Source organism: Zootoca vivipara, chromosome 2, assembly GCF_965207765.1.
Source record: "Zootoca vivipara chromosome 2, rZooViv2.hap1.1, whole genome shotgun sequence".
Classification (NCBI taxonomy): domain Eukaryota; kingdom Metazoa; phylum Chordata; class Lepidosauria; order Squamata; family Lacertidae; genus Zootoca; species Zootoca vivipara.
Genome location: NC_142584.1, coordinates 37,334,659 through 37,360,776, shown reverse-complemented (window position 1 = coordinate 37,360,776; position 26,118 = coordinate 37,334,659). Strand labels below are relative to the sequence as shown.

The window sequence follows — 26,118 nt, the reverse complement described above, 5'->3', positions numbered from 1 at the left end:
CAGCAAAAAAATACTGTGTATGCGGCAGGTCCCAAGTTCAATCTTTAAGATCCCATATACAATCATAGCATTGTAGAGTTTGAAGGGACCTCCTGGGTCATCTAGTCCAACTCCCTGCAATGCAGGAATCTCATCATATAATAATAAAATTTAATCAGGTATCAAGTGAGGCTGGAGAACCAATGCTGGAAATCTGTCAGCAGGCAAGAGTAGAAAATGCCATCCTAGGAGGACAAATAGTCTGGCCTCCTGATACCTGATATCCCATTCCTTCCCTAATAATTTCAGGAAAAATAGGACCTGGGATGTATTAAGCATTCTTCTTCAGAACTTCAGTCCTTTGGTAGTATTTTTGCATAGTCTGCAATGGTCCTGAGTTGATCAGCTGAGAGCGCTCCAAGGACAGTCCCCTTGAGGTGTGAAATCTTAACAACTGAGTGCTGTGCAAGTGGCTAAGTAGCTTAGGAAAAGTCAACATCCACTTCTTTACAAGCATGTCTTACATTTCATGGTTTCATATGTGATGTGCAGCACACCTCTAATCACATTTCTTAGAAGCACATTCCTTGAGCATTAGGCCCAAGTAAATGGTATTGCAGCCCCGATCATACCTTCATGGATTTTTCAGTGCCCAAGGGTACTCCTTCACATTGCAAAATTGTACTCTCAGGCACTGCTGCATCCTCAGGGGGCTTCATAAAGATTTGATTCCTATTATTATTAGCTGCTGGGTGGTGGTTGCTTTTGTTAGGCAGATTGCTGGCTGTAATAGTGAGCTCCCATTGATAAGATATCAGCTGAAGTTAGGAGATGGTCTCCTGATAAGTGGAAGAATCTCTTGAGTGTTCAGAAGCACACAAGGACACATGCACACACAGTTAAGTTTGTGGGCGGGTGTGGTGGATGTGTTTGCATCGAAACATCAGGTGATGCGTTTTGGAAGAAATAGGGAGAGGTGGGCAAGAGAGAGAGAGAAGGGACGCGGGTGGCACTGGGGTCTAAACCACAGAGCCTAGGGCTTGCCAATCAGAAGGTTGGTGGTTCGAATCCCCACGATGGGGTGAGCTCCCCTTGTTTGGTCTCAGCTCCTGCCCACCTAGCAGTTTGAAAGCATGCTAAAAAGTGCAAGTAGATAAATAGGTGCTGCTCCGTCGGGAAGGTAAACGGCGTTTCCGTGCACTGTTCTGGTTCACCAGAAGTGGCTTAGTCATGCTGGCCACATGACCCAGAAGCTGTCTGCGGACAAACGCCAGTTGACAGTTTGAATCCCCACGACGGGGTGAGCTCCCGTTGCTCTGTCCCAGCTCCTGCCAACCTAGCAGTTCGAAAGCATGCCAGTGCAAGTAGCTAAATAGGTACCGCTGCAGTGGGAAGGTAAACGGCGTTTCTATGCACCGTGGTTTCCGTCACGGTGTCCTGTTGCACCAGAAGTGGTTTAGTCATGCTGGTCACATGACCCAGAAGCTGTCTGCGGACAAATGCCAGCTCCCTCGGCCTATAGAGCGAGATGAGCGTGCAACCCCAGAGTCGTCTGCGACTGGACCTTACGGTCAGGGGTACCTTTACCTTTAGACAAGAGAGAGGGAGAAAGATTGAGCCATGAGTTAGCTCAAATCACCTGAGGACTGTCAGGCCTTTCTTTGGAGATCTGATATGGGGTAGCAGATCCACCTGAATGAGCCTGTTCTTTCCCCCTCAACTTGTACTCAACAGTCATACCTTGGAAGTCGAACGGAATCCATTCCTAAAGTCTGTTTGACTTCCATAACGTTTGGAAACCAAAGTGTATCTTCTGATTGGGTGCAGGAAGCTCCTACAGCAAATTGGAAGCCATGGAAGCCCTGTCGGACATTCGGCTTCCAAAAATAGTTTGAAAACCAGAACACTCACTTCTGGGTTTTGATTGTTTGGGAGCTGATTTGTTTGGGAGCCAAGGCATTTGAGTTCCAGGGTACGACTGGCAAAAGCCCATTGGAGTAAGCAGCTGGGAGGGGCAGTTTGGAGGTTTAAAATCAGTAGTGTGGAAAGGGCCAAGTTCCGCAGTGTGCATAAATCTCTCAGTGGGCTTTGTAGCCCAGATACCCGATTTAGTTTTTTAAAAAGAAAAGGTGTCTGATGGGGTTGGTGGTTATTACCTACCTTGAATGAAGGTGGAATCTAAACTGCAATAATGAAGAAAGGCTTCAACCTATGTTGTGAGCATTCATCCTGATTTTCTTGCACAAAGATCACACAGTTTGATTATACTGAGTCTTTACTGAGCATTCATTTTGATTTGTTTGCAAGGAGGTTATACGATGATGAACATTCCTTTTGCATTCCTCCTAATTTGCTTGCGGGGTGTTGGCATGTATTCCCATGAATTAATTAATCATTCATTCATTCCACGTTTTCTGTCCATTTCCCCATCACTTTCTGAACTGCAAAGATATCTGTTTCTTTTGTAAAAAGTGGATTTGTTGTGCTAGGCGACATAGCGCTTTAATCCACTTTAATTGCGGAAACCTCCATTTTCTGGCATGCTCTTGAATCCCAATACTCACTGTACAGCGGCGCCCTAAATAAATGCACATGGTCAACTTCCTAGGTCAAATGAGGCTTAAAAGGCAAATTTCACAACAGTGCTACCTAGTGATATCTGCCGCCACATGGAATTGGCATTTGCTCACAGGTAATTTCAGGGCAAATAAATTTAGCTGCCGCCTAATTTTTATAGCAGAGGAACCGTTGGGTCTTTCAATCTTGTGCCCTTTGGAGGCTCACCATTCACTCCTCCTCAATAACATCAGCGGAGAGTTAATGACAACCAGATTCCACAGACTTTTCAAACCTGGCATATGTATTATTAGGACACACAAGCTGGGATTGACAGCCATGTGTCCGCTCCAGAATTTGCGGCGCTTTTCTTAGAACAGTTTGAGAAGAACTCAAACATCTTCAGACTTAGCTCTGCTCTGAAACAGCAGTGCCGGAATTTCTCACTGGAGTCCTGGGGAAACGCTGTTTGGATTGGTTGATCCCCTTCTGAACGATCCTGCCAGCCTAGCATGTAATTTTTAATGCCGTGTTGTGTTTTCCTGGGTTGTTCTCCAAGCTCACAAAGGCGGCCTTTGTTCGGGCTGCTACAGCACTTCCTCTCCCTCTCTCCATCTCTCTCTCTGACTGTTTGGAAATTGGGTAGTCACTTATATCCAAGGTTTCACTGTCTGATGGGCATGGAGGAGTGTCTGCACAGCAACAGCAATACCACTTCAGGGGAAAATGAGCAAAACAGCTGTTGAATGATGCTTTAGGGGCAGATCACTGCTGAAAGTGGCGAGGCTTTGCTCTGTGAAAGGCAGGGCTCTTTGGCAGGGCTGGTTTGAGCATCAAAGCACAGAGCAACTCAGCCTTTGTGTCCATCAGTGTTGTCTGCTCTGACTAGCAGCTGTAGTAATAAAAGGTCTCAAGTGGAAATGACATTTACTTTTAGAATGTCTGCATCATGCAGGTGTTAGAGTTGGAAAAGCACAGGGTGTTGGTGGTGGTCAACTGGCTACGTTACCACCCTCTGGAATACGTTCATGCTATTATGTGCCTCCTTCATCTCTATCCACAAAGCCCATGATTGTTTGCACTATCTACAATCCCAATCCCACTGTGGGCCATACTCAAGCTGCATTGCTAACTCCCCCTCTGCTGCCACACTTGGCGCCAGAGTGATGTGCCATGCATACCATTCAATTGCATGGCCTTGTCTTAAATGGCCCTGATATTATCTCCCAGTATGTACCGGTATGTATTTGCCATGGAAATGGTGGCAATGTTCAAAAGGGCTTTAAAAGCGATGTCTTCCTCCTACACAAGGTAGGAGGGGGCTGAACTCCTTGGTGGTCTAAACCCAGCTGCCCATATTGTGTAATTCCAGATTTTGAAGTTGTGCACGGTACAGGGTTCACAAGCTGCATCTAATGATTCAGAACAGCCCCCCCCCCGGTGAAATGCACTCCAGTTTAAGTAATTGGTTATTGACTAACCTTGGGACTCCGCTGTACAGCTGCAAATATAATGTTTTAAGTGCATTATACAAATGTGACACTAGGTGGCTATGGTGAGCTTATGGCAAATTTAATACATTTTTTAAAACGTGTTGTTGTTTTTAAGCATTTTCACAGCATTTTTTAATATGTTTCTAGATTCCAGTTTAGATTTCATTCTGGGAATTAGGACGCTTTGGGATCCTAGTAGCTAGGGAAACAATGAAGTTGTAAGGTCTAGCTTGATGAATCTTAGGTGTTAGGATTGTTCCTTTGGCTGGCAGTGCCGCCAACATTTAACGTGGTTCATTCACTGTATAGCAATTCTTCCTCTTCCACCATTAGCTATTGATCAAATGCTAAACTGCTGAGGCATTTTGCATGGTGTCTGTGTGAGGCCTTTCTAGCTGCCTTTTTGAAAATAAAATAAAATAAAGTCTTCTTCCTGCCTTGCGGTGCTTTCCTGATCATATGAACCCAGCACACACATTGAGCTATATTTCCTCCCAAGTGCTTGGAAAATGCTCTATCCCTGCCACAGAAGGAAACCATCTGGTTCCCCAACAAATGAGTAACAACTGTGTGTCTATTATCATCTGAGAAGGCCCTTAGAGTAGAACCACACTCTATTTATCCAAGTTATGTTTCCAAACTTTGGGCAGTGCTTCTTCACTGTGACAGAACTATGGGTCTGGAACTGTAGGCTGGGGCAAAATGGGAGGAGGAGGCAGGGACAGACTGCTACAACTAAGTGACCTCTTTCAACCCTTCCTTTTATAAATATCCCTCACTGGATTCTGCTTTGCAGCAAAGACACAACACCTGAAGTCTGCAAACCTGACTTGGACACCTCATGTGTAACTCTAGACCTAAGCTTCTCTGGCCTAGCACCTGTCAACAGTTGTGAACAACTCCTTCCATGGAGGTTTTTAAAGCAGAGGTTGGATGGCCAGGGCCGTCTTTACCTGGGGGTGCAAGGGGTGCAGGGCACCCGGGCGCTGAATTCTGGGGGGCACCAGGCGCCTGCCGCTGAAGCCGCTTAACTATCTACCTGTTATGAAATAATAAATAATTTTGATCAAGCTAGAAAAACAAAATACCTAGGTATTACCAAAATGTATACCTACTGTTTCACTAAAGGACTTTTGACTTTGTGCGCTCATTCACAATGGTGCCGCTTGTCAGACTCAACGACAGCGCTCACAACGGTGATGCAAAAGTTAATTGGGGGGCTAAACTAAATTTGGGGGCACTGGGCAGATCTTTGCACCCCAGTGGCACGTATGCCTGTGGATGGTCATCTGTCATGGATGCTTTAGCTGAAATTCCTGCATTGCAGGGGGTTGGAACTGGATGACCCTTTGCGGTCATTCCAACTCTACAATTCTATGAATCTTTGGTTCTATGAATCAGTGGAAGGCAATCTAGGCCACCATTCTGTGCACAGTCACAGACACTGCAAATGCCCCTATTTTCCAGGGACAGTAACGGATTTACCGAAGCCATCTTTTGTTTCTGATTGATCCCGAAATGTCCCGCTTTTCCTTAGGAGTTATGCAACCTCCAAGCCAAGGAGCTAAGTAACAATACAACCTTTAGAAAACATCTGAAGACAGCCCTGTATGGGGAAGCGTGTTTTCGATGTTTAATGTTTTATTATGTTTTTATATGTGTTGGAAGCCACACAGAGTGGCTGGGGCAACCCAGTCAGATGGGTGGGGTATCAATAATAAAATTATTACTATTATGGAATAGGGCACCCCTACTTTCACTGGAGAAATGCTGGAGGGTATGCAGCCAGGCTGCCTAAATGTGTGGCAGGATTGTTGCCATAAATGTTGGAGAGCAGCAAGAACTCTCACCAAGTTCTGGGTGAGGGGGAATCAGCCGGGGTAGGTGGGGAAGGCAAATCCATGGTCACGTGAGACCCCAGTGGCCTTTTGCATCCTACGTGGTCTGTGCATTTCAAAGCACAGGCCATTGTGCTTTTTGGATAGCAAACCCTCCCCAGAAATTCCACAGGCCTTTCCCTAGCTATCAATATCGTTTCTGTATTTCTCGTTCTGTTGCTTGTCTTTAGCAGCGAGACAAAAAAGGGGCCCTTTGTGTGAGCGCCTGAAAGAAATAGCCTAGTCCCACAGCCTGCATGCAATTCTAATGTCAACTATTTGTTGCCTTGGCATTTCACATAAGCAAGCTCTCTCCTCCACCCCCAAATATCTGTGAGCTGTGCCTTCCTGCCAAGGGACCGTATTTAACTTTGCTCCTCCATAGCATGTTGTGGTCGGCACCAGGCAGAAGGGTCCATTCATAGAAAAGCTATCTCACCCGGACAAGGGGGAAAGGCATATGTGAAAACACTGGAATTGAGGCCAGGGTCACTGACCTCGATAGGCCTTCCCAGTAAAAAAAAAAAAACTGGTCCAGGAAAAGTTTCCCAGCTCTCTTACTCAATCTGTTCCTGGGCTTGCCTTAAGAGTTTGCAGAATCACCCCCACCCACCCTGCTCCACCCCAGCCATTTTACTGTTAGTACAACAGTAGCAGCCGAGTCATGATCATTGTACAAACACAACAGAAAATATAGCTTCATTGCAGGAGGCACAGGGGGCTGTTTCTGTGTACAGCTGTGGCAGCCACAACTCAGTTGATGCAAATCCACGTATTACCCATGCAGTAGCAGTTTTTGTGATGAAGGCCATGAAAGCCAGGGAAAGATTTATGGATGACAATGTAAAGACCCCTTCATCGTCTGTTTAACTCGTTGCTTGTTTTCCTTCTCTTCCTGTTTTGTGGGATGAAGGTTTTGTTGGGTTAGTATGCAATGAATTTTAATATTTTTAATTCTTGTTGTGTTGATATTTGTGTACAGGCATGGTCCTCACAATAAGCGGATTTGAGTGATTGAGACTGGACCTAACAGCAGCCAGGGGCCCCTTTACCTTTACCTTTTTATTTTCATATTTAAAACTTATTTTCCTCATTTCTAAAAACAAAAACAAAACAACCTGCAAAAATGGCTACCCCCACCCCAAAAACATCAAACAGTATTTCAAAAAGCACATGCCAATCATAAAACTCCAATAATAACATCATAAACTGACAATGATGGCAATTTCTGGGCACAGCAAGCCATGAATACTACCGGTATCAGAATGAGACTAGCATCCCTGAACTGCCTGACTTTGTGTATCTGAACCTCTGCTAATTCTAGTGAGAACGTGAACTCATACTTTTTGTTCCCTTACAGAGTCTTTATTATACTTCCCCTCCCCTTTGTGAACTGCTTTATCTCTCCCCCTCCCTCATTTAAGAGCACCATGAGGATGACAACCAGTTGAGCTACAACATGTTGTTGTTTAGTCGTTTAGTCGTGTCCGACTCTTCGTGACCCCATGGACCATAGCACGCCAGGCACTCCTGTCTTGCACTGCCTCCCGCAGTTTGGTCAAACTTATGTTCGTAGCTTCGAGAACACTGTCCAACCATCTTGTCCTCTGTCGTCCCCTTCTCCTAGTGCCCTCCATCTTTCCCAACATCAGGGTCTTTTCCAAGGATTCTTCTCTTCTCATGAGGTGGCCAAAGTATTGGAGCCTCAGCTTCACGATCTGTCCTTCCAGGGAGCTACAACATACTCACTTGCTATTTAGGCCAGACTGTACTCAGCCAAAGACTGAAATTCAAATACGTTTGTGTAGGGGTAGCTATCATGCTCACTCCAAGAAAAGTGTTTTGCATTAGTTTGTCTCTCCATTGCAAAGTGAACAAAAGCATTTGCCACACCTCTCCCTACCCTTGCTAGCGTCTTGAGGTACCGTAAGAGAGCCTTCCGACTGGAGGCCCCAGAGTGAGTGTACATGGAAACCACATGGCAAAATAAATAGGAGACGAGCTCTGGGGCCCTACAACCTTTATGCATGTGTGGCGAGGAAGGGCTAAAAACACACAGCTTTGAAACAAGAAAGAGCAAAAGACATTGTAACTCTGCAGCCCCCTTCTCAAATAAAAAGCCCACCCATTTGCGAAGTTCCCATCTTCAGTGTATAATTTTATTTCCCCTCGTTTGCTTTTACTAATCATTCTATACACTGTCAGAACATGCTGAGTTACAGCCAGCAGGGTTTAACTTTATTTCCCATCTCTCTTCCCTACCACAGGCAAATGGTCTTTAAATAGAAGAGTGTGGAAATTGCCTCCATGTCAGCTTCTTGCCAGAACTAGAAGCAATTATCCATTTTAACATGTACTGTTGGATAGGTTGCCATGATAGTAATATTGTTAGTATTTTCATCCCTCCCTTTTCTGTCCATCTCCTGACTCAGTGGAGAGAGAGGTGGGGGAGGAGTCTTCCTTGGTAACTGTTATTCCTAACTGTCCGTTCTGGAGAGTGTGTTCTGAGGTAAAGATGCGTTCTTACTTATGTTAGATGACTGAAACTCACACAGTCTGTATATTATAGTGATATATGTTTAGTTTATTAAAATAAAAGAAGAATTACTTCAAAACCTCTGAAGCTGAACTTCATCTGTTTATTGGTGTTCACAGCTAGAAGTTGTGAGTCTGGATATATGGTTTAAATCCATCAAATATGTCCCCTGCCTTCTTTCATAAAAAGCAATGTTCTTCAGTTGGGGGAATCTGGAACCCCACCCCCCTCTCTTTTGTAGTGCTGGGTCACAAAATCTCTTGGCATGTCATAGGAAAGCTGCAAGTGGACCTGCTGTGGCAAACTCCTTGACAAGGGCTGCCCAGTGCTAGGGAAAACTCTTCCAAGAGGAACATTTTTATCTGTTGAGTTTTGTTTTGTGGAATTTCTATTCCCATCAAATGGTTTCCTGCCCTTCCCCCTGTAAACTCAATCAGCCTAATGGAAGTGACACAAAAACAAAGTGTTTCTCGGCTGGGGTAACCATGGAGAAGAGAAAAGGCATGCAGAGAGCTAGCCAAGTGTTCGGATTTTATAGGCACAGTGTTAAAGGTCTCAAGGCAGGATGGGACTTTGTTCAGTGAAATATCAGCAGAGGCAAAAAAAAAAAAGGCAACTGGAAAGGGAAGGGGAAATATGGAAACGACAGAGCCACATGGGTACGAAAGCTGACTGATGGTTTGCCATCAAAGATGCACGCAGGTTATGAGGAAGAAAAGTGTTCTCTGCAGAAAGGCACTGGCAACTTCACTGGGTTTCCTTCTATGGTCATGTCTTTCTTCCCTGGAGAGGAGGTGGGGAAGATCCTGCATTTTTAATGCTGTCATTCAGAAGGATTGAGTAGAACACAGAAATGTTTCTTCTACTTCAATATGCAGCCCTCCATTTTGAGATCAAGGGGAGGGTTGGCTATTACTTTCACTCAGCACAAGATTCCATGAGCTTCAATACAGTGGTTTGCAACCTGTGGCCCTCCAGATGTTTCTGGACTCAAACTCCTATCACCCTTAGCACTGACCATGCTGGCTGGGGGTGACGAGAGTTGGCTTCCAACAACATCCAGTGAGCCTTAGTTTTCCCAACCCTGATGTAATTTATGTCAAATCCTGATTCTTAAACATCCATGAACTGCTCACTGAATATAGGATAATTTTGACCCATCCCTTCCCACTCAAATCTACGGGGAATTTTTCAGTCATGTAAAAATTACCCACTTTCACCCATTTGAAAGCTCATACTTTTATTTCTTAGTTTTATCCTGAATTGAAATTCCCCAAATATTAGACCAAAGTAGAATATCCTATCAGGACAGATTGTGAAGCTGAGGCTCCAATACTTTGGCCACCTCATGAGAAGAGAAGACTCCCTGGAAAAAACCCTGATGTTGGGAAAGATGGAGGGCACAAGGAGAAGGGGACGACAGAGGATGAGATGGTTGGACAGTGTTCTCGAAGCTACCAACATGAGTCTGACCAAACTGCGGGAGGCAGTGGAAGACAGGAGTGCCTGGCGTGCTCTGGTCCATGGGGTCACGAAGAGTCGGACATGACTAAACGACTAAACAACAACAACAACAGAATATCCTATCAAATGGAACCAGCTTTATGCTGGAATTCAAGTACTCCTCTTTTGCTCAGACACCAATTTCCATCTCAGACGCCAGTTTCCAACTTTAGATCCTCTCCATCCATTTGTTTTGTGCATATACTATTCACCTACTGTAAGCCAATACCTTTTATTTCATTTCCCTCATTTGAACCTCTTGCACAGTCACCTGGAGGGGATTGTTGTTCTCCTTCCATTAAGTGTAGTGTAGCTTGGGCAGCTTAATGTGTCAGGTGGTGCAAGAAACAAAAACAAGAAAACCGTGGCTGCACCTTTTTGCATTGTATCTAAAGCTCCTTCTAGATTTTGATCCAATAACGTGAATGAGGGCCAATTTGGTTTCTTGCCAGAGTCAGAGTGGGACTTGTCAGCTAGTTCTGAGAGGGCCAATGCAGGGGAAAGAAAGAGAAATGAAATCACAAAACTACAAAATAGCTCATCCAAGAACATTGGGGTGGGGTGGGGGGTTGTACCTCCACGTGTTCTTTCAGGGAAGGTGCATGTGCAACTTACAATGGAGAGAAATCCAAGAGGGCTTTGCACCCCATGTGAGGCAAGATGTCAGTGGTCGTTTCACAGCAGCTGAGCCAAGGAGTCCAAAGGCAGCAGGTATAATTGTTAGGCTGTTACACTGAGGTGTCATCCTCCCAGCACAAAACCGTCTGGCCAGTTCTCTCCAATGTCTGCCAAAGTGGATTCAGGCACAGCTTGAGGTTGTGAAATGCAGCTACTGGCGCATAACTTTTTCTTGGCCTTGCAGTGTGCCTTTTATGGACCACTGCACCCAATACGAATTGCTGAATCTTGTTAATTGAGAGCATTTTTGCCCTGTCAATACTTAACAGCCGGTGTGTGATGATAGCAGTCATGTGGGTTGGGAAAGATCCTTCTGAAATAAATGTTTGTATGTCTTGGTGAAGACTACTGGTTTATGATTTATTTCATAATTTCATTGTACACAGGTTGTACATTGACAATAAAGGTATTATTATTATTATTATTATTATTATTATTATTATTATTTATTTTTAGATCCAGCACTACAATGGTGCTCCAGGATTTCCAAGCACCTTCTTCATGGTTCTTTAATTTTGTGTCTTATTTCTGTGAACTTCTCTGTCCTCTTCCTGTTTGCAGGCCAGAATTTCTCTTTCCTTGGGATTTCCTTGGAGAAACCTATTCTGCACATGATGCCAAACCGTGGCTTATTAAACAATATTTTGTTAAACCATGACATAGCGCTATATGTTAATCCTTTCCACCAGAAGCCATAGTTTGTTGTTGATATACAAATCTTGGATTGTTTCAGCTATGGTTTAGCTTTACATGCGGACCCAGCACTCATCTTCAATTATAGTTTGTTTCACCATCGCACTCCAGAAAGGCACTCATCAAACCACACACAGGGCAAGAACAACTAGAAAACAAAGCAAGTTTTAGAGAAACAAGATGTGGTTTGGTCAATCATCTGTGAGACAACTCATGCTTAAACAAACTATGGCCTAAACAAAACACAGCTTAGCATTATGCACAAACCGGTACAGATAGGCAAGGATTTGTTTTCTGGAATCAAAATCCTTGAAGCCGGAAATCCCCAAACTAATATATATTCTCTACCTTTTGGGTTTTAGATCGGGCTTTGGTATCAAGCAATATTGGCATGCCACCGCATCTGATCCACCGCATCCAGTATCCAGCCTACACTAGTCACACATCTCCCGTGGTCAAGAAGCTTGCGGAGCAGGACAAATTGAGAATTTCCAAGTTGCTGGCAGCACCTCGGATAAGCATTCAAGGACTGAGCAGCAGGGAAAGCAGCCTTTCTCACATCCCCCAGCAGAAGCGCAGCTACGGGTCTCAAGACGTAGGTGTGGCTGCTGAACAAAGTCCAGCAGTGTCACGATTCAGCATAGCAACGAGTCCCCTTTACGTTAGCAGGGAATTCTTTGATGGTGGCCTGGTCCCCATAAGCAGCTTTTCCCCAGAGGGAGCCTTAGCGCCAGGTAACTTTGTCATTTTTTCCAAAAAAAAAGTCCCTCTCCGTGTGTTGCCAATGAAGCTGCTCGATGCCTCCGGTATCAGGAAAGGCAAGACGGTGCAAATAGCCTCCTCAGATTGGTCCACATTAAAATCCTTCGGCAACTAATATTTATATTTGGGTCATTTTCTTTAGAAATCCAGACAGGAGGGTTCATTTATGTGGGATATCCTGTGCAGAAGGAAAGACTGACCAGAAGGAGAGCGTATGAAACCAGATGTCAAACATTAGAGGCCTTTTCACACACAATAGGTTATGGGACCACAGGTCTGTGCCTGATCATGCCAGCTCCTGCCCACCCATCCTTGCCCCGGAAATGCTTTGCCTTCAAGTTACAGGTAGGTAGCCGTGTTGGTCTGAGTCGAAACAAAATAAAAAAATTCCTTCAGTAGCACCTTAAAGACCAACTAAGTTTTTATTTTGGTATGAGCTTTCGTGTGCATGCACACTTCATCAAGTGTGCATGCACACGAAAGCTCATACCAAAATAAAAAAAATTCCTTCAGTAGCACCTTAAAGACCAACTAAGTTTTTATTTTGGTATGAGCTCATACCAAAATAAAAACTTAGTTGGTCTTTTAAGGTGCTACTGGGTTCCGGTTTCCGCCTGCAGGAATGGCGGACCTGTTTTCCATCTCTCTGACCTTCGTAAGGAATTTGGCGGTTGCTAGGGGAGTAAATGGCAACCCCCTACCCTCTCCGGGGGTTACGGAGAGGGGCCGCTGGCCCGCGATGCCCCCAGACCCACTCCGACTGTTTTTGGAGTGGGGGGAGCTTGGGCTGAGCACTTACGACGGCCAGGACTCCCGGACGCTAATCTGCATGGCGGGGATTTCCATGGTTAAAGAAGATAATTAGGCTTAAATCTATGGACATACTTCAGAAGGAGGGGAAGAAGCGCTGTTTACTGCTGAGAATTTTATGCTGCTGAGCGAGAGGAGTCAAAGAATGTACGGCATCTGGAAGAAGGATTGATGGGGACGGAGCGATAAGGGAAGCAAGTTTTTATTTTTTCTTCATATTGTTGCCTCGTATCTTCCCGGACGCGATGTCCTGGCTTGTTTGGAGTGAAAGAGAAGCAAAAGACTGTGTGAGTTGAACTCTATAGCTGTTGTTACTGAGCATATTTCTTAAAGATGTGAAGTTGCCGATGAGAAAAGCCCCCCCCTAGTCAGACGGAAGGAGTCCTGGACGCGTTCGGAGGATTTATGAGCTGTGACGCACTTTAAATTGGAGCAGCGACCTGAAGCTAAGTTCAGCTATAGGGCAAGGAGATCCATTAATTTACCAAGAGTTCATGGTTGGATGTTTGGGTCTCCTGCCTGAAAAAGCTGTAAATTCTATAAAGATAAATAAATCGTAAATCTTCATGGCTATGAGAGAAAATGAAAGTGATTTGAGCCTTTTAAGATGGCGCTGCTACTCCGTCGCAACAGGGAGCTCCACTAAGAAGATTTATGGGGAGGCTGGACTGATTAACTCACACAGGAGAAAGAACATCTGTGAAACTTCGTTTGACATTTATCTCAGCAGCTGGAACAATTGGATGAAAGTGGAAAACATCTAGGTGACTGTAAGGGGAAGATTTGGAATATTATGAGCTTGGAGGACGATTTGAACTTTAGAAATAAGACGGCAGTGGACAGTTGCGAGGAATTCCCAATTTCTTGAAGCATGGGAACCCAAAAATAAATTATTTAGATGATTTGGCATAACATTCGGTCTGATTGATATATATATGTGTATAATTTGAAATATTGAATGTGATATAATTGGTTTTAATTGGAAAATTAATAAAAATATTTTTTTAAAAAAAAATAAGGTGCTACTGAAGGATTTTTTTTATTTTTTTATTTTGCCTTCAAGTGTTTGACACAATTTCCAAGTGACGTATCTTGCTGAGATTAAAAATGGTTAAGGATATGGTCACACTGTAGTTTGCTTGGCCGCAGACAGTTGGCGCTGTAAACTACAGTGTGTCAAGCTGGTGGGCAGGTAGGCAGCTCAGGTGAGGAGAGGGGGAATGTTCCAGAGGGTAGAGAGGCAGGCCAAGGTGAGGTGAGGAGGAGGAGGGAACTGGAGAAGGGAGACATAGAAATGCTGGGATAGCTCAGTCGGTGGAGGATGAGACTCTTATTATCAGGGCCATAGGTTCAAAATATTCCTGCATTGCAGGGGGCTGGACTAGATCAGGGGTCCCCAAACTAAGGCCTGGGGGCTGGATGCAGCCCAATCACCTTCTAAATATGGCCCGCGGACCAGCATGTTTTTACATGAGTAGCATGTGTCCTTTTATTTTAAATGCATCTCTGGCTTATTTGTGGGGCATAGGAATTCGTTCATTATCTTTTCTTTCAAAATATAGTCTGTCTGAGGGACAGTAGACCAGCCCCCTGCTGAAAAAGTTTGCTGACCCCTGGACTAGATGAACCTTGGGGTCCCTTCCAACTCTACATTCTATGATAAGCAGGAGGCCCAGACAAGAGAACCAAGTGAGGTGATGAGGTGGGAACCCAAGGACAGAGATGCAGGCAGGTGGGTGGCCCAGGAGACCCTCAGAGGTATGGCAAGATCTGACACATTCTTTGGGTGAGCTGTAAAGGCAGGGGGAGAGGGCTGGTGAGGTTGGCAACTGAAGTCAGTAGGGATGCAGCCCTTATTATGTACATAGAATCCTACTGCCTATACTTAGTGCTTGCAATTGCCTGCACCCTTGATTTTGAGAAGGTTCACGTGTTATTAAGCATATGAATGTAAGATGCTATATGGAAGTCGCTTATAAGCAGAGACTTGGCAGCTGCACATTTATTGTGAGGGCAAATAAGAATGCACAAACAACTCTGTAAGATCAGTTCAAGGCCCATCTGGTCCAGCATTCTGTTCATTTGATGCCCACTTGCGAATCCCAGCATACTGCTTCTGACTGTGGAGGTGGAATATAGCCAAAGTGGCTCGTAACTGTTGTTGGCCATTTGTTACTTTACTGAGTGAAAAACAGGGTATAACTTGAGGAGAAATGAACACAGAAGTTCGTCTTCCTTAGGCCAGGTCTACACAGAGGAATAACTCATCCAGAACTGCTTTTCCCTCTAGCTCCTCAAATGGTCAAATCTCTGTGGGAATGTTCAGGGATGCAGGAGAGGATATATTGTTTGATTATAGCCTTTCCAACTTGTGTTAACGGGTTCCACAATTTAGCAGAGTAACATTCCCATTTTTAACTTTCAGCAGATGTGTTTGTTCAGGATCGCTAAAGCCTCTATAACAACTGTCCTGGTATTTCCCTCTTTATTCCCTAATAAAAGATAAGACATGACACAGTCTTCTATAAAAGTATAAAAAAGAGTTTACTTACTCACATTCTGTTCACAGTAGGATCCCGGAAGGCAGACTTAGCTTAGAAAAGTAACATACACCTGGAAACCATCCCATAAGGAGATAGCCCCTTTGTCCTCTCTTGGCTAGAAGCTAGAAGCCAAGAGAGCATCTTTGGCTAAGCAGATGTTGCTTCTTTAACGAATGTAGTCAGACAGAGAGAGAGATGGTGGCCAGTCCTTTGCTTTTGTTACCTGCACAGGTGAGGCCACGCCCACCTCTAGTCACATGTAGAGAAAGTCTGCCCAGCTTAGGAGAAACAGGAAGTTCCGACTGACTGGTCCAGACATCCCCCTTTATGTCCACTCTAGGGAGTTGTACTTGACTGCTCTTGTGTTTCAAATCCCATAATCTCAGCAGTCTTCCTCACTGCCAGCCAACTTCCAACTGACTCGAGTCTCCAACTCATCAGTTTGCTGTCACGCTTGCCAATTACAAAAGTACCTCCCCCTCCCCCGCAAAGTTGCAAACTGAACATTTGCTGTGCTTCCAACAGTTTCCTCATGGCCTAGTTTCCTCCTTCTCTTTTATGGACTCTCCTGAGCACAGGGGTTAGAGGGGTTGTGCCCAGATCAATTTAAATGGCGACCCTTATACTGACAATGTTTTCAGTCTTGTGTGCTGGTTACTTAATTCATTCTTTGTATTATGATAACAGCCCTTGAGCTGGCTATGTTTAATGCATGTTGCCATTTCCCAAAACTGAATAAAGATAATGTTTCGAAACAAACAAACGAAGGACAAACCTGATAAAGAAGGGAAGACTTCACAATAAGTCTCTTCCTGTTTTCTGCCATTTCTTATATGAGAAATATCTTCCTAACCTTCCTAAATAATGTCTGAATACATTCACTTTTCATTCATTTCCCCCCACCTCACCCCCAGACCCCAGTATTTTGGGGGTGGCTTCTGATTGATCTGCCACCGGCCAAGAGAAAGGCAGAACGTTGCACTTTCATTGTTGTCCAACCGTGTCTGGTGAAAACAAAATAAAAAAATCCTTCCAGTAGCACCCTCTGACTATATATTAGGGTCTGGTGACTTCTGTTTCAGTGTATCTGAAGAAGTGTGCATGCACACGAAAGCTCATACCTATGACAAACTTAGTTGGTCTCTAAGGTGCTACTGGAATTATTTTATTTTATTTTTTTACTGCGTCAGAGCAACACGGCTACCTAGCTGTAACATGTCTGGTGGTTATGCTAAATGAACAGTGAAAGGTGAGCAAAGGGTTAAGAAGGAAAGACCAAAAAGTGTAAGTCAGCACTCCTGACTGACACTACCGGTATGTACAAAAGTGGCAGACCCCACTGATTACTATAACATAAAACGCCTGACTCTCCACCCCGTCCCGCTCTTGCTCTCCTCTAAAGGGGCTTTGTTGTGCTATGTCTGGGTAGATTGAATCCAGATGTTCCTGTTGGTGTACCAACAGAATCCAGGTGCTGTCTGCCTTGTATAAGTGATATATCGACTAACCTCACACCAATGACAATGTGGTCAGATTTACACATACACACATACAGAGGCAAACGAAAACGACCTGCAGGAAAGGGCGAAAAGTCTGTATTTTTAAGCAGCCAATTTGAGAATTCAATATTGTGCAGTTAGGGCAGATGGATATTGTACATGAGAGCCAAATTAGCATGGTTTATAACTTCCTTGCTCAGAACAGCAATAACTTTGGTGGTAATTAAGGGCCAAGGGTTTGCTTTGCCAAGTAATTTATGGATGAATCTGGTCTAGTTATAGATGGATCTGGTCCAACATTAAGCCCTGCATGGTGTTGGAAGGCTCAAGGGTAACACTTATTGAACAGGGATGGGCACATTTGTCCTGGATAAAGAAACAGCCAAGAAGAAAGATGCTGGATTTTTCTAAGGACATTGTATTGATGTAGTGGCTTATGGTGGAGAGAGCCAGGTTTAAATCCCTACTCAGCCACAGCATTTCATGGGTAGGCCTGGATCAGTCAAACACCTGGCCACATAGTGCTGATGTGATAATAGACTGGTTCAGGGGATGGATGCTGCTCTGAGCTCATTGGATGAAGGGCAGAGTCAGTGCAGAATGTAAATGTCTGGTAATAAAGAGTATCTGAGCATGTGCATGTTCCCTTTCCGACATCACTCAGTAAGGAGGGCTTGTCCATACCAGGGCCAGATTTAGTTTTGATGAGGCCCTAAGCTACTGAAGGTAATAGGGCCCTTTATATGTCCAGCTGTCCTTCCTTTGTCAACAACAAATTGTCGCTGTTTTTTTGTGTTGAATATATGCTATATCATAATTTATGGACCTAATAGGTATCTTAAGCCATTTGCACATGTTGCCATGCAACCAGTCCATGCAGAATGTGGGCACTCTATACAGTATATAGAAATGAGCAAACCAGTGATATTTTAGGGAGCAGGCTAGCAGGCAGGGCCCATTACTTACCTCATAGGAGCCTACACAACACAAAACACTGTTGCTGTATGTAGGTTTTATTTTATTTGTTTTTTATCTTATATTTTGGAAATGTGCATCCAGTTTTCCCCCCTTACATTTTGGGGGGTGGGGTGGCGCAAGAGAGTGGGGCCCTAAGCTATAGCTTGTTTAGCTTTTATGTAAATCCAGCACTGGTCTATACGCCTATGGGAATGGATTCGAAACACATTCCAAACACAACAGTTTTTATTTATAGAAAAATGATCCATAGCTGCTGTTTCTCCTACTTGGATTGCTCTGGGGATCCCAACTTCAAGTGCATTTGAAGCCATCTTTGCTGTAGGCTTTGTTGTCACTTAGGTATCATAGGCTTGAAATGTTACCCGGATTTTCCATCCTTTTCTGGTGCTGCCCAGAAGCCCAAGTGGCAGTCAGAGAAGTCGCCATTTCTAGTTTTTGTGCCTCACTGAATGCCAGTGTCTCTCCCCTTTTCCAGGCTGGCAGCAATTTCAGACATTAATTTTTAGGAGTATAAATAGTTCTAAGATCCATTCCAATTGCCACTTTGTAATGCTTCCACGCTTGCCAGTCTCATGTATCTCTTGAGTGGAGACACCCTTTCAGAAACAAAAGGAAGCCTGTCTTTGCAGAGCTAACCTCACATGCAGTGGCCATGCATCTAATTCTAATTCTCAGCAGTGACAGTGTTGTTAAGGTGCGGCTTTAGATTCATATTGTTGCATGCCACCCCGATCTCCAAGCAGTGCAAGATTCCAGGGGTTCCAGGCACCTAAAATGAAAATGCACATACTCACACATACACATCACAAATGGCTGCAACGATGCCAAGTCCGTCCTTTTCCTCACACTCCCTACTGGTCTGCCACAGTTCCACATTTCAGAGGCAGCATTGCCTCTGTAGGAGATTGGTATGATGTCAATGCTTGGAGTGGGCGAGGTGGAGGAGGCAGAAATAAGTCTTTTATACATTTCCCCAGCTCTGCAAGTGTGAAAGGGAGTGTTTATGGCTCTTTGCATACACACAAGTGCTTTGTGTATGCCCAGCACTGGTGGCATATTGTGTGTGTGTGTGTGTGTGTGTGTGTGTGTGTGTGTGTGTGAGCAATAGCGCTCAAAGCAGCCTGTTTCTGGACATGCCCATCACCCATCACTCTGAGAACTGACTTGGGAGATAACACAGCCATGAGTCTAAGCAGGTTGAATCAAAAGTTCAGTCCCAGTGAGTTGAATAGGTCGTGTGCTCAGGATGGCAAGCTCTACTCCCATATGAGGAAAAGGAAACACTGAGGACCTCTTTGGGCAAGGAGGGGGTCTGGTGTGGAAGCTTAACTACTACTACTACTACTACTACTACTACTACTACTACTACTACTTATTATGGTCGTAGACCAGCATAAGGAGGAAGGGATACAATCATTTAAAAAACTCAAAAAAGAAGAAAAGTTAAAATAGAAAGTATGTATAAAAGTCTATAAAAATCCAAAAGAAGCTAAGAGAGTCTAAAAGAAGGGTTAGGAACATTAGACAAGAGTGTAAAAGGTTAGTATATATAAGACTATAGGTATCAGTCTACAGAGCACTCTAATACGAGTGCTCATTATATCTAGTTTGTGGCACAGGTCATCATTTGACAAATTTTGAGCGCTGCTGTGCAGAATCCAGCAACGTTGTATGTTGTAGCAGGATTGGTATTTGAAAGCAGCAGGGAGGTATAGAATTGTCGTCCTGTGCGCCCTGGGTACTTATGCAGTGATGGTAAGATGAGGCTAGTACGAATGTATCTATAATAAAGACACTGGAGAAGCACATGCTCTGTTGTTTCTGGAAGCTTAACAAAATGTGGGTGCACGCCTACAGAGAGGGTGTGCATCAAATGACTTTTGATGTAAATATGGATCCATGAGATCTCCAGTACACCCACCTCGTGAGATCTCCACTACACCCACTGGTTGTGTCAGAATTAAGGATGTGATGATGGGTGTTCCCACATCATGCATCTGCAGGAGCAGCTCAAGGGCACTGTAGTTTCACTCTATGATGTGACTGCTAAAATAGGAAGCGTTTCTTATACTGCTGCTGTGGTCGAATAGTTTGCAGCACCATGGCTTCTTCAAAGTGAAAATCAGCTGCAAGGGTAATAAAGCAGAGACCCAGAACATAGCTTCATATCAGAGGACACTGAGGGAATATATTCCACTGATGAGGAGAGATACCTCCATCCACACCATACATTTAAAACACCCTAATGCCACACAGTCTTGGCTTGTCCCAAAGAATCATGAGGCTGAGTGTTGTTAGGAAACCAACCCCTTGCAGAGCTACACCTCCCAGCACCCTTAACGAACAACAGTTCCCAGGATTCTGTGGGAAAAGGCAAGACCGTGTCAAAGTGGCCGAAGAGTGCTTTAAGTGTGCAATGATCACATTCAAACATGCCTTAAAAAAATAAAAAGCACCCTGCTCAGGATCAGAACAGTGTAGCTCACAATAGCAGATTTCCTTCCATGGGAGGGATTGTAATCTGGACCATGATACGGGGTGGGCGGAGTGTTTTGTTTTTTCGGTAATAGTATTTTTTCCCTCTTTCTTAATATTTTTTCTTTCTTTACCTTAACTTTTTCCTTTTCTATTTCTGTTTTGTAAAATGTTATGAGAGAGGAGAAGAAAATCGAATGTATGTATATGTGTTGTGTGTCTATGTTTTTAAAGAAAGAAATTAAAATCTATTTGAAAAAAAAGAGGCAGGGCTTGTTTTCAGCAGGAATGCACCGGAAAGCAGTTCCAGCACCTCTTAGGTGGGTGCCATTGCAGGCCCCATAGCAGGGAGGAGGAGAGGATGGGGCCAGAGAAGAAGGAGTGGGGCCTGTGGATAGGGAGTTGCCTGGGGAGTCTTGAGGCCTGGAGGTCTGCATTCAGCCCCCAGGTCTGAGGCTCCCCACCCCTGGTGTTGTTTGGCCTTAAGGTTGAAAATGAGAAGAGAAGAAAAGGTTATTGTGCTCAATCTGCCTGCAGTTTGGCACCTGAGCCAATCCGTGCTTGGCCCCCTGCATTTCCAAAATGCAAACACAGAAGTTGCAAACTAAAGTAGAAAGCCAGTACAGGAGAACTTAACTGTCCCCCACAGGCTGTTTCCCCGCTGAAATCACCCCCCTCCTAACACCATACACATAAGCTTTGTTTAGCTCAGATCTGTCCTTGCTTAAATGGGGCTTCCCTTGCTCTTACTCACTGCTGTAAGTTCCCACATCTTTGCTGCTTTTTACACACAATTAGCGCAAAATAGTGTTTCCACTGTGAGTCAGCTGCATATTTTCTGCAATACGGTATTTGAAGGGCTTTTGGTGTCTCAGAACTGTGACCAGCACATGCCCAGAGTAAGTCATGCTCAAGGATGGTTGCATAGCCTCAAAATATTGCCAAGCAGGTTAAATTGACCCATGAAGCAGAACTGCTGTTGGCACCTAATACCCTGCCTACTTTTGATCGGGAAAGGCTTGTACAAATGAATGGCTGGGCCCCCAAAGGAAGTGATTTGGGGCTAGACTGAGGTTAATCCAAAGTCTGAATTTGCTGACCAAGGTTATATTTCTGTCAGTAATTTACGCAAGAGCAAGCACTATTGTCTGAAGAGCTTCAACCCATGTGATTTCAGTCTAACCAGGAAGGACAAGATGCAGAGTTTATTAATAGGCCCACAAGGCATGTCATGAGTGTTTGTCTCTCAGCTGCAGTTGCGGAAGCTGTTGCTCCTTTTCTCCAGGATACAGCAACTGTGTGTGACTTTGAGTCAGAAAGAGGATTTCACTGCTGAAGAGGAAAGGATACATAATGGCCACTTTGTCAGAAATACTGCTATTAAACAGACAGAAAGACCAATTTGGGAGTAGGGTGTTCAGTGCCATATCAAGTCACTTGCGCCTCGATCATTCTGTTGAAGATGATGGTCTTTGTGACTTGTCCTGGTCAGAGAACAGTCCTTGGGAAGTGGAGATAATGTTCCTTTAGGACAGGGGTAGCCAATGTGGTGCCATCCAGATGTCATTCAACTCCAATCAGCCCCAGCCAGCAGTCAGGGATGATGGGAGTTGTAGCTGAACAACATCTTTTGTCTACCCTGCTTTAGAATGTTAGCTTGTCAAATGGTGCTGACTTCAAACAACTACAGTATGCTTTTAAATGAATTAATGCAGGGTTGTTGTTTTAATGTTGCTCCCTATCTCAAACAAACCTCAAAGCACTCTGAATTTTCAGCCCAGGAAAAACTGGGGCTTCAAAGAACGACACATTTCTCTTACACCATACACTTAGGCTGCCCAAGCTATTGCTAGTACATTATCCATCTCTCACATTAGGAAGCAGTCTGTTCAAGAGCTGTAGTCATTGCCATATTATGCAGTTTGTGGAGTTATCATTTTGGTGCACTTCACTTTCTGTAGTAAAGCATCTCCATCAACCTTCCTCCCACCTAGGGTTGCCATACATATGGAAGTTCCCAGACATTACTGGGATTCGGCCATCGGAAACATGGTTCGGGCAGAAAATGCTGAAATGTCCAGAAAAATCAAGATTTATGGCAACCCATGTTGGAAGTGTAGCTTTTTTTTTTTTTTTGCAAATTCCCTTAAGCTCAAAAAATTCACTTTTTAAAAAAAGATTTTACAAAAAGCTCGACAACTTTTGTGTCTGGATTTTCACTTTTTGAAAGATGGCAACCCTACTCCCACCCAAACAAAAATCTTAGACTGTAGATTGTTGTTGTTTAGTCGTTTAGTCGTGTCCGACTCTTCGTGACCCCATGGACCATAGCACGCCAGGCACTCCTGTCTTGCACCGCCTCCCGCAGTTTGGTCAAACTCATGTTCGTAGCTTCGAGAACACTGTCCAACCATCTTGTCCTCTGTCATCCCCTTCTCCTTGTGCCCTCCATCTTTCCCAACATCAGGGTCTTTTCCAAGGATTCTTCTCTTCTCATGAGGTGGCCAAAGTATTGGAGCCTCAGCTTCACGATCTGTCCTTCCAGGGAGCACTCAGGGCTGATTTCCTTCAGAATGGATAGGTTTGATCTTCTTGCAGTCCATGGGACTCTCAAGAGTCTCCTCCAGCACCATAATTCAAAAGCATCAATTCTTCAGCAATCAGCCTTCTTTAGATTATGAGATCCCAAATAGGACATTCCGTGGCACTTGCTCTCCGTGGGGTTGCATTTGCTGTCAACTGAACGAGGAAAGAGCTTGTTCTCCATCGTTTGTAACCATTCTTGTGAATTGTTCAAGAAGGCTCTCAAAGCGAGCCCAAGAGCACACCACAGGCCAACAGGTGGATCATACCCCGTCTTTCTTCCTCTGAAACATTTACTCCTCTTGTTGCAGGAACCAAGAGACCAATTATTTCTTCCATAGTCATGTGTATGTTCTGCTACCATGACTTTAAACATCACTCTGGCCTCCAATAGCTTATTCGCTTCTCCTAAAAACTAATGAAACCAGGTCCTCATCGCTGCATAAGATTGGTACACTGGGCAACCCAACTCCCAAGTTCAATTCAAAATGGATAAAGGGGAGGAAAATAAAAAAATTCCTTCAGTAGCACCTTAAAGACCAACTAAGTTTTTATTTTGGTATGAGCTTTCGTGTGCATGCACACTTCTTCAGATACAGTGAAATGGAAGTTTACAGGCACTTATGTAGAGAAGGGGTGGGGAGGGGTGGGGATGGGGAGGGGGGATCACTCAGAAGGGTGATCCCCCCTCCCCATCCCCACCCCTCTGAGTGATCCCCCCTCCCCATCCCCACCCCTCCCCACCCCTTCTCTACATAAGTGCCTGGAAACTTCCATTTCACTGTATCTGAAGAAGTGTGCATGCACACGAAAGCTCATACCAAAATAAAAACTTAGTTGGTCTTTAAGGTGCTACTGAAGGAATTTTTTTATTTTACTTCGATCCAGACCAACACGGCTACCTACCTGTAACCAAAAGGGGAGGAACTTATTTTATTACAAAGTACCAATAGACCAATGACCACAAGCAGGCTACTGTTATAGTCTGGTATTTGCACAAACATGTACAAGGGGCCAATCCTGGGAAAAGTCACTTGGCCTTTACACTATGCTTTGCTTTTTATGACATTACCTCCATAACACACCATGATCATTCTGATGCGGTAGAATTTCCCTTAGCTTCGATGCTTCATGGCTTGGCTTCATGTTTCACATTCAGGTTGTGTGCACACTCCCAGTTCACTCGGCATCCAGGGTGCTCCCACCGCTGGTTTGCAAAGCAGTGTACACACAACATCCCACACAATCCATATCTATTCTTGTGAAATGCTGTCGTTTGATGTGTCCCCCCCCCCCAAAAAAAGCAGATTCAATCTGAACCAAGAAAAAGGACAACCTAGCCACATTTTAGGCTGGGGTGGGACTTCTCCTTTTACTATTTCCCCACCTGGTTGGTGACAATTCTTTTACCAGGGCAACTGACAATACTGCACGCAACTCCATCGTTAAACCTCAAGACTTTGCATCGTATCCCTGTAAAAAGCTGCCTGCCTGTCTCTGAAATATGAGCGCATGGAAAGGGGCCCCAGAAGTGAACTGATGTGCTGGGGAGATCCATGCAGCAGACACAGAAGTCATTGTGCAGGCCTGGATTTGCCTGCAGGAGAATTTTGCTGCTGGTGCTCTGAGAAGGCAACAAGTCACAGTGAGCAACCAGTGGGCAGAGACAAACCTGCAAGATCTGAGTGGCCTACAGGGGAAGTGGGCTGCAGATCCCTGGGCGGGCTTAGCCAGCACTGGGAGGTAAGCCTTGCCTTGTTTGGATGAGTCCATACGATGCCGCTTCCCAAGGCACAGCTAAAAAAGGGCCGGCTGGCCTGCTCCCTCCTCCCTCCCTCTGCTCTGTTTACTATGGTTGTAACATCTGATCCACCCGGAGGATCCTCTGTAGTGGCAAAGCTGGAATGACAAGACTGTTTTGGTCAAAAGATGTGTGTCGCTCTGAGGTCAAAGCGCTGCACGCCCAAATAAAGGTGGCTGCGGCTGCCCGGCCAGGGTTTCTGCAGATTGCCTGAATGTCAAAGCTTCCATTACAGCAGACACGGTAGCATGAGGAAAGGGAAGGGGGGAAGAAGAAGAGGCAGACAGGGCGATGCCTGGCATGCCTTGGCCTCCTGAACAGGGGAGAGAGAGGAGAAGCCGCACGTGCTGTCCTGTCCTGCAGCCGAACTCTGTTCTCGGGCTGTAGGAATTTGGGATTGGCAGCATCCCACGGAGGGAGGGGAATAGAGGCGAGCTGCATGGAATCAGGGATGTGGCTGGGAGCTGTGCAAAACAATAGCAGGAGCCCAGCAAAGTGGCAGCTCCTGAAAGTTAAGAGGTGCCGTGGAATTTTGCAGAGTTTGCGGTCTTGAGGGTTTCTCCAGCCCGCCAGCAGTGAGGTGCTTTGTGAACCCGCTTAAGGTTCATGATTTTCACATTGTGTCTGCCTCTTTGGTGCTCTCACATTCTGTTTTGTTCCCTACAGATTCTAGCAAGGCCATCTCCCAGGTGTCTGGCAACCCACATTAGGTATGCTGTGTGCATACTATACCTTTAACATACATTTGAAGCATGCTCTTCCTCTCAAAGAATTCTGGATCCTGTGATTTGCTAAGGGTTGCTGAGAACTGTAACCCTGAGAGGTGTGTGTGTGTGTTTGTATAACATGCAGGGGAGAAGGTTTGAGTGGTACCCAGTTCTGTCACCCAAAAGCTCATGCTGGTCTCTTAAGCAAAGGGAATGGAATGCCAAGCTGATCTAAGCTTCTGCTGCCATCCAAAGAATGCCACCCTCTAGGCTGGAAACCTGGGTTGGATTTTAGCAATGTCAGGAGATGGATGGCATACCAGCATCCCACATTTAGCTAATCCACCAGCTAAAAACAGCTTGGGCAGTGAATAAATAAATTCTATACTAGATGCTATTGCATCCTACACTCTCGGTAATAAAATGCTGCATGTTACATTGGTGCATATGGCTCTGTCTTGTAGAACAATCCACCAGAAGCGCTGGCTTTTTTTAAAAAGAAATCAAGTCAGGTGAGCTGCCCTAACCCACAGTTAACAGAAAATGGACACAATTATTGGATTCTGAAGACAATCCAAGTGGATGGAGAAATGGTCTTCCTTCTGTTGAACATTCATTTTTCAATCTCTGTAAAAAAAAAAAGCA

At 44.7% G+C, this 26,118-nt stretch overlaps 1 protein-coding gene across 2 annotated transcripts in view; it reads left to right on the top strand.

The window, feature by feature from the left end:
* LOC132591744 (uncharacterized) overlaps positions 1 to 25,916 on the top strand; it is a 37,448-nt gene extending 11,532 nt beyond the window's left edge. Inside the window, exons 2-4 of one of the 2 annotated variants that reach the window (XR_015948065.1) lie at positions 11,678 to 12,422; positions 14,450 to 14,619; positions 24,379 to 25,916. Coding sequence is in view for 1 of the 2 variants with exons in the window: in XM_060271807.2 (XP_060127790.1) it covers positions 11,678 to 12,192 (515 nt within the window). In the remaining variant the exon portion in view is untranslated. Of the gene's footprint in view, positions 1 to 11,677; positions 12,496 to 14,449; positions 14,620 to 24,378 lie in introns of those variants that run through there. The other variant, XM_060271807.2, reaches the window with a different exon arrangement.
* The last annotated feature ends 202 nt before the right edge of the window (positions 25,917 to 26,118 follow it).